Below are 9135 nucleotides of genomic sequence, written 5' to 3' on the forward strand. Positions count from 1 at the left end.
CAAAAATATAATAAAATTTAGGTATAGATATTTTTTTTGCTTCCACGATACTCAACAAGTTAAGGACTAATCCGTCATGAATTTGAATTCCATTTAAGAATCTACAAGCCGGCAATGAGTTGCTATACATACGAGACAGAATTCGAACCCTCAATACTTATTTAAGCGGATGACTAAGTCGATCACTTGACCAATCTAAATTGGTTTAGATATATTCAAAATTTAAAATTAGAACTATCTAATACATATTGATAAGAACTAGAAATATACACATAATCATTATTATAATATTTAAAATAATAAAAATATAATTTTATACACATAATATAATATTCAAAATAACAAAAAATATTTATAAGGACTTTTTTTTAACATGACTAAATATTATTTTTTTATACATATTTTTAAACAATTATTTTACTTTTTATTATCTCATATTTAATTGTCAAATCTACTTATTATTATTTTTATAGTATAAATAAATTTTTTAACCAAAATAATTACAGTATATTAATACATAGATAATATTTTTTTATCTTAAACAATTTTTAAAAAATCACTAATAATTTAAGTTATATTTAATTAGAAAACTAAGTTTTAATTTAATTATTAATTAATTAACTAATATAATATAATTAATTATCACTTTTTTTGAGTGTATTTATTTATTTTTCATACTAAATCAAATTTAACAATATAATTATTATGTGTTAAGTTTAACAAAATATTTTTTAACATAAAATACAAAAGAACTATTTATATTTTATTTTGTGACAAATATAATATAATAAGTGGTATATATGTATATAAGTATTAATTTAAAAAAAAATTGTGGGAGCAAATGCCCCCTCTATATTAAACGTGGGTCCGTCCCTGTCTGTGAAGGAAGATGTGAATTGTGAATAGGTAGGCGGCGATGGACTCAGCAACAACATGACGCGAGCTATGCGGTTTTTTTCGTGAAGAAGTCGAAAAGAAAAAAATTTTGAGTGAGGATGACTGAGTTTATCTTGCATGGCTATAGAGTATAGACAGAAGCTATAAATCATCTGTGATGTGAGACAAATCCTAATTCCTAAAAAGTGTTTATATGTATATATTCAAGGCGGGTACACCCTAAACCCGACCATATACCATGTTTTGAGCAAAATCTGTCCCGACTTGGGTCAAGTTATTACTCTTTCTATCTGGGTATGAACGGGTAAGGTACCCGCGTATTCGGAAACTCCTGCCAAGTCTAACCACGTATTGATACTCCATTTATTAAGGGTTTATCGCTAGCCATATTTATTAAGAGTTTAACATATACACAAGGCGAGATTCTAACTCCTAATAGTTATTTAAGTGGACGAGTGAGATGATCACTTAACAAACTCAAATTGATTAAGACAAATACTAATTATTTTAACATTTTAATATTAAAAATTTTGAGAGTTTAATTTTAATTATAATTTTATAAAATATTTATAATAATAATTACTATATATATTATTTAATTTTTTAATAAAATTTTTAATATAATTTTATGTATTATCCCGTACAAGGTACGGGAACATACACTAGTACTTTTCAAAAATCGAAATTCTTGATCAATGAAAGAATAATATCACCATCTTTTTTCAATAAGATACTAAAGTGGATGATTGACTCATTCCATACTAGAAAGAATCGCAGAAAATCTTTTGATAACACGGATTCCTATGTTTCAATGATATCCCACGATCAAGACAATTGGCTGAATCCCGTGAAACCATTTCATAGAAGTTCATTGATATCCTCTTTTTTTAAAGCAAATCGACTTCGATTCTTGAATAATCAATATCACTTCTGTTTCTATTGTAACAAAAGATTCCCTTTTTTTGTGACTAATTCCTAAAAAGTGTTTATATGTATATATTTGGGGCGGGTACACTCTAAACCCGTCCATACCCTGTCTTGAGCAAAATCTGCCCCGACTTGGGTCAAGTTATTACCCTTTTCATCCGGGTATGGACGGGTTGGGTACCTGCGTATTCGAAAACTCCTGCCAAGTCTAACCACGTATTGATACTCCTTTTATTAAGGGTTTATCGCTAGCCAATGAATTGCTATATACACAAGGCGAGATTCTAACTCCTAATAGTTGTTTAAGCGGACGAGTGAGATGATCACTTAACAAACTCAAACTGATTAAGATAAATACTAATTATTTTTAATATTTTAATATTAAAAATTTTGAGAGTTTGATTTTAATTATAACTTTATAAAATATTTATAATAATAATTACTATATATATTATTTAATTTTTTAATAAAATTTTTAATATAATTTTATGTATTATCCCGTACAAGGTACGGGAACATACACTAGTTTATGTAAAAATTACATTGTCAATTAAAAAAACACAAGAAAATAATAAGTCGGCATATATAACAACTACTGATTACAATAATCATTCCTTATGATTCCTTAGCTTATTACTACTTTCCTATAATTTTATAGTTGGTTATTTTAAAAGAAGACGGGGAAATAAATCACATCCATATAAATTAATTATGGAAAAAATTCAGATTGCATGTGACAATGTCTCAAATACTTGTAGCTATTTCTTGTTTGTTAAGAATCTCAAAGTCATATATACCTTCTTAACTTCATATAATATAAACCATATACGATCTCCATAATGTAAACTAATCTTTCCCTTGAATACAATATTATAAAAAAAAAAACGCTAAGCCCAAATAAAAATTGTACTCACGAGATTTAGTGTTCCAATAAATTTTGATTTGTCAGGGAATATACCTTTTACTCTCTCACACACACTCTCTTCTTAACCCCATTAGAATTTAAAGCCTATTAAAATCTTAATAATATGACTAATAACTATTAATTTTATCATTAATAAAAAATTATATTATTATTATAAAATTATTTATCTCAAAATTTAATGCGATAAAAAAATATATACATAATTATATTTTTAATACATTTATGTAATAGTTTTTTATCGAAAACTTAAATAAGTAGAATAGTTATATAAATATTAGTATTTCTTTTATTCAATTCATAATATACAAGACCCAAATTAGGGGCATTTGTTAAGGGTATAAATGTATAAAATTTGTATTAAATAACTAAAAGTTTTCAAAATTTTTAGGTATTCATCATTGTATAAAAAATAATTTAAAAAAATTATATATATCCTGGAAAAAGTGATCCTAATTAAACTAGAAAAATACTATTTATATACTAAAATCAGCTACTAAAATCAACCATCAATATATTTGTATATAAATATATGTGATTTAATTTATTTTCAATGTATATTTATATTCTAATATATATTTTATACTGATGGTTAATTTTAATGGCTGATTTTAGTATACATATAGCATAATCCAATTAACTAATATAATGTCCTTAGAATGCTTATTAACAAAACTCTTATCTAGAATATAGATATGAAACTATTTAAATGAACTTGTAAAATTTAAATAAGCAATGATATATGACGATATTGTTTCTCCAACTTCCAATAATGAATTGGAAATTTCCCATGAGTCAAACTAGAAAACAAATACCTTAGTGGCTGAACCCGGAAGTCATAGAAGTAGTTGTTGTTAGCAGTAGAACAAGTCAATACTATCATCAATTTATGTGAGATTCATGAATATCATGAATATATACTACTCCTAATAACTCCTAAGTAGTAAGTACTACACCCTTCGTGCATCTATGGTTTTTGTCATATATCATCACCTCACCTACTTTGACCTTAAGTCCTTAACTCCTCCAAGACTATTAATGCTTATATGAGTGTTTATTTTATTAAAAATATTTCATTTCTATTCATTATTATCAATAAATTAAACTAATCTTGTGTGTACAGATATATAATGACTTAGTGTAAAACATAAATAACTATTTTGTAAAGGAAAAGTCTAAGGGAACAGCAGTTTTGTTGAATTTTGGCCAGCATGTAACCAGCAGAGGAAGATGAGCCATTGGATGAAATCTCACACCAATCTCACACCATCAAATCATCATTGATGGCCAATTGATGGCTAACAATCACAAAAACTGCTAGCCCCCTAGCATTGCTCTTTTGTAAATTTATTACTATTGCTATCTACTTTGAGAATTATTCAAAACAAAAAAAATTTAATTAGATAATTATATAAAATATTTTATATTATGAAGATATACAAATTTAAGGATTATAAGCTAGTGAGATCAAAATTTTATTTTATAGAAATTTTTTATTGTGTCTTAGTTAATTTACTTATATTTAAATCTTATCATAAAAAAATTATTGTTAAATAATTCGATTCGAGTTTACTGAAATTTAAAAAAAAAAAGTAAAAAGTCATTTAACATGTAGGATTTATTCAACTATGCTACACTACATGTATATAAAAATACAAAATACACATAGAAAGCATATATATGAAACAACATATATATTATTTTTACGATTTATATATTCTATTTATTATTATTTCTACGTTTTTAACTCAAAATCATGTATTAAAAGATCACGTTATTACTTACTAATTATTATACTTACACATTTTGAAGGGAAAAAGGCATAGAGCAATAAATATCAAATAACACTCAAGTCTACACTCGTACATCACTTCAAAATTGAAAAAAAAAATCAAATAAAAGAAGAACCGCATGCATACAAATTAAATTAAGAAACATATTTAAAAGAAAATAGTATTTTGATACTTGAATTTTGATGTGTTGTCATTGTTAGGTTACTATAAACTATAAAGCATAAAAATATTACCCAATAAGACATAACTATAGCAATGACTCACTAAATCAAACATATAATTGACTATGAATACAAAGAAAAGGGGTTATCAAGTTGGTTTAATAAAATCATTTGAAGTAGTGTAGCTGCACCCCTATTTAGTGGATTGATTAGACACTTTTCCTCCCTATATTAATTTACCATATCTGAATAAATCAAACACTACTCATTCAACAAGTTGGTAATCATATCTTTGCTGTAATTAACATGTGTCTAATAAAATTTCCTCCTTATTACATGACATTATTTTACTTGTTTTGTCATGATTTTAACCATGATTTAATTTGTATGCCACACACCAAATTAATGTATCATTTAATATTATAATTATATTAGACACTTATATTTGTATAATTGTAAAATAATAAAACCAACATTTTTATTGATATTTAATATTTATAGGCTACGCTTCAAAAAATAAACAATGCAACTCTCCATGAAAAGTAACTTGCAATTAAAGATTAAAAAACAAAAAAAATAAAATACGCTAAATTTAAAATTTTAAATTATTGATATAAAATATAGTAAATAAAATATTAAAATTTATTTATTTTAAAAAATACAACATTCTTTATATAGCAAAGAATGTGAAAAATGGATCACATTTATGCAATACTTTTTTACATTAAAATTTAAGAGTGTAAACAAATAACACCCCTAGTTAAACATACATATTAATATATGAAAAAAAAAAAAGAGAATTTTCTTTATGAGGTAACTAAGTCACTAATAAGTGGATCCCTTAGATTTTGATAGCTTTTACTCAATGGTACAATGATGATCTTTAAACATAACATATAAAATTCAAACTACCTTACATAAGACAGAATGAAAAAAACTTTATGTCTAGTTGGAGGCAAAGTGATAAAAGAAATTAAGTGAGCATTAATCAAGTCTCATTAAGTGGAAGACAGATGAAAAAAGAAGCACAAAGATACAAAGTTAAAGAGGTGAAAGTAAAAAGGAAACACAAATAGCTTTTCCTAGATACATATACTCTAATAATTCATTTTCTTTTTCTTATAGAAACATTATGAAAACTCATTTTATCTCATACACAGATCAAATATACATTTTTCCACACTCAATTATTAGTATAAAAAATGCATATTGACTCGGTATATAAGATAAAATGAATACAAATAACCCATTTTTTTTTCTTTTTCTTTGTTTTCTAACCCCTCCATTGATCACTCCAAAAAGGTTTCCATAACATCCGGGAACATAGGTCCATCTGAATTCCTATACTCCACAGCATTACCTTGTTGTTGATGTTGATCCATGGAAGTTGATGAAGATGATGAAACAACTCTTGCAGGTAAAGTGAAGCTCCTCTTGAACTTATCCATTTTCCTTGCAGCAGCAGAACCACCTTCAGGGTGTCCTGTTTCCAAGCTGAGGAACTCATTTTGTTGCATGTTTGAAGAATCCGAATTGGGGTTCTGATGAGTGATGTTCAATGCTTGTTCCTGCAATAGCTTGTTAGCTTCGTCGGTTCGGCCGGTTAAAGCATTGAAGAAGGACAATCCATTAGGCCACTTAATATCATTCTCATGATCACCACTAGTAGTGTTAGTTCCAATCATGTCCTCAATCCTTGCACCATGCTCTTGGTGATGGTGTGGCATGAGAAACATGTGTGTCTCAGAGTCCTTGTTTGGGAATCCCATCCTGGATGCAGCAAAATTGGGCGAGGAGAGCATTGAGGCGGCCGAAGATGGAAGCGAAGGCCTGTGAGGCCAGTTGAAGAGTGGTGCTGGAGGCCTAATTGGAATGGAAGATGGTTTTGAAGGGATTGAAGTTGAAGATGAAGTGTTCCTTGTTGAAGAGAAGAGTTGTGAGAGGTAGAATCCCGATTGGTAGCCAAGTGATTCAAATGTGTGTCTCATTCTTAGCACAAAATGGAGGTCCTCCGGAATCTGATATCATAATCAAAAACCAAAACATTACAACCATACACACATTCTTTTCACCTAAACTTGCAAGTAAAATTTTAGAGGTTGATAGCTGAAAAAACCGATTTGATATGTTTGACTAAATTGTCGTCTAATGGTTCTCCACTATCAATTTCACCACTGCACTGTAGATTTCACCATAGAAATTAAGGCAGATTAAAGGTGAATAAGAATACAAAACTAAGTATACTCACAATCTTGCAAGAGCCTAGCTGAAGAAGGCCATGTCCAGCTTGAATTACAGCAATAGTCTGTCCAAGAAGAATCATTGGTAAATTTAAAAAAAAAATGTTTTAAGGAGCAATAATAAGAGGAGGCCTAAGAATGATTGTGGAGTGACCTGAATGCCAGAATCAAACTGGTCGGTCCATTCAGGAGGAAGCTGCAATAAATAAGGCCAAAAAGAAAAGAAAGATTGGGATGAATCAATCAATCATGAGATAGGTACACATAAGCAATAGAAGGAAGATTAGAGAGAGAGAGAGGTACAGCATCAAAGGAGCTCTGCCAGTAGTTGGAGATATTAGGCTCACATTCTGTGGGCTCTTTGAAGACCCACTTGTGGCACTTATCAGATGCAACTTTCCCCATCAACCTGTTCCCACCCAAACATTAAGATTAAGATTAAGATTAAGATTAATTGGTTGAGACCCAATTAGAGACAGACACAGCATGGAGATTTTCACAAAACAAAGACCTACCCAGTACCCACCCTTCTCCATAATTATATAACTGAATGGACATCTTGCTGAAGGCCTTTCTCACTGGATCCTCTCCTCCTCCGTCCATGTCTTCCACCAGACTTGCACTCCTTCCTCGGCAGAACCCATCTTCCCACATCAGCATCCTGCACCAAAGACACCAACTTTCTTTTCAACATATTCATAGATCAAAGTGTAGTAACAGTGGTAGTACTAAGACATACAGGCTGCCGTTATCGTCTCCAACCTTGCAACCATTGCCACCTCTAACTCTCCTGCAACAACAACAAGAAGAAGATGAGAGAATGAGAGACAGAGAGAAAGAGAGAAAGAAAGACATACGGGCGTGGGCGGATGGTCCAGAAGACAGAGTAGGTCCAGTCAGAGTTAAGACAGACGGTTCTGAGTGCCTCATGAAGTGCCATCATCCCAACAGCCTCCTTGCTCCTCTCTCCTGTTCCACCACCACCACCTCCTGACCCCACCATCTTCTTCTTCTTATTATTTTACAGTAAGCTGGTATGTGCTTGTTAAGTGCTAGTCCGCAGGCACCAATTGTTGAGGATGCTCCTCCGCATGCTTTGCTTTCTCTGCAGTCTGAGTAGCAAGAAGGGAAGAAAGGAGAGTAAATATTTTGAGCCCACTGTGGGGACACCTTTTATCCCCTCTCTTCTCTTTGTCTCTTTACAAACAGCACACCACACACACCACCACAACACCAACATTCATCTCATCCCTCTCCAATTTTCACTTCTTTTTTTTACCTTTTAATTAGTGACCCACCACTACTTATTTTTATGTAAAATTTATAGTTAAAAATTTTTAACAATTTTTATTATTAATTTTATATAAAAATAAATAAATAAATAAATAAATTCTTAACTTTTTGATTTGTAAATATTTAAATTTTTGAAAATTTAAAAATATATTTAATTTTTTGACTTTTTCAAAACTTAGACATATGAACTTTTTATATTCACTTGGATATAGACTAAAAAAAAAATTAGACATGACTCTCATTTTATCGACTTACAGATGCACGCGTGTGAATATTTAAAATTAAATAAATTAGACTCAGAAATCAATATGTTTATATTTTGAAGAGATCAAAAACTTAATTGTATTTTTAAATTCTCAGAAACTCAAATATTTGCAGATCAAAAAATCAGAGATCAATTTATCACTTTAAAAATAATTATGCGTGAGTTTTTATCTTCATACCTCACTTCCCTTCTAATTTTTGGATATTTCAGACAATTTTTAATAAAATATTTTTACACTAATAATTTTTTTATGAATCATAAACATATTTTGATCAATTATTAATTAATTTTTGTTTTGTGTAATAAATTTAATTTAATAATTACGTCATTTATTATTAAATTTCGAATAAAATTTAATTAAAGAATTAATTATTTAATAAATATCTTATATTTTATCTTAAATTTTAAACATTAAATCTTTTAAATAATAAACGCTAAATGAATAAATTCGTAAATAAAGAATTTAACTAATTAAACATTAATTTCCAAATACTTATTTCTTTGGATATTTCAAATTGGAACCAGATATTATACCTAAACTTACAACTTGTTAACAAATTAATCAACTTAAAATAGTTTTGTAGTAAATTATAATATATGCTTATTTTCAAATAAAATTAATCTCATGTTGGTCAGT

The 9135-nt window shown here is 28.7% G+C and overlaps 1 protein-coding gene across 2 annotated transcripts; it reads right to left on the bottom strand.

Annotated features, from left to right (window-relative positions):
• Positions 1-5661: 5661 nt before the first annotated feature.
• LOC107462632 (protein RICE SALT SENSITIVE 3) lies at positions 5662-8135 on the bottom strand. 2 transcript variants are annotated; one of them, XM_016081259.3, is made up of 7 exons: positions 7798-8135; positions 7680-7730; positions 7467-7601; positions 7244-7349; positions 7095-7136; positions 6949-7005; positions 5662-6718 (listed from the first exon to the last, which is right to left on the bottom strand). In XM_016081259.3, exons 1-7 carry the CDS (start codon positions 7941-7943, stop codon positions 5990-5992), a joined length of 1266 nt encoding a protein of 421 aa, XP_015936745.1. In that variant the 5' UTR covers positions 7944-8135; the 3' UTR covers positions 5662-5989. The 2 variants fall into 2 exon arrangements, with proteins under 2 accessions (XP_015936745.1, XP_020985202.1); XM_021129543.2 differs by lacking the exons at positions 7680-7730; positions 7798-8135 and having other exon boundaries at positions 7456-7576.
• Positions 8136-9135: the final 1000 nt, after the last annotated feature.

Source organism: Arachis duranensis, chromosome 8 (assembly GCF_000817695.3).
Source record: "Arachis duranensis cultivar V14167 chromosome 8, aradu.V14167.gnm2.J7QH, whole genome shotgun sequence".
Classification (NCBI taxonomy): Eukaryota; Viridiplantae; Streptophyta; class Magnoliopsida; order Fabales; family Fabaceae; genus Arachis; species Arachis duranensis.

Coding starts and splice junctions, on each gene's coding strand:
- LOC107462632 (XM_016081259.3), bottom strand. CDS start 7,943: ATGGTGGGGTCAGGAGGTGGTGGTGGTGGAACAGGAGAGAGGAGCAAG. Junction 7,602..7,679: donor GGAGACGATAACGGCAGCCT/GTATGTCTTAGT, acceptor TCTTTGGTGCAG/GATGCTGATGTGGGAAGATG. Junction 7,006..7,094: donor AGTTTGATTCTGGCATTCAG/GTCACTCCACAA, acceptor CTTCTTGGACAG/ACTATTGCTGTAATTCAAGC.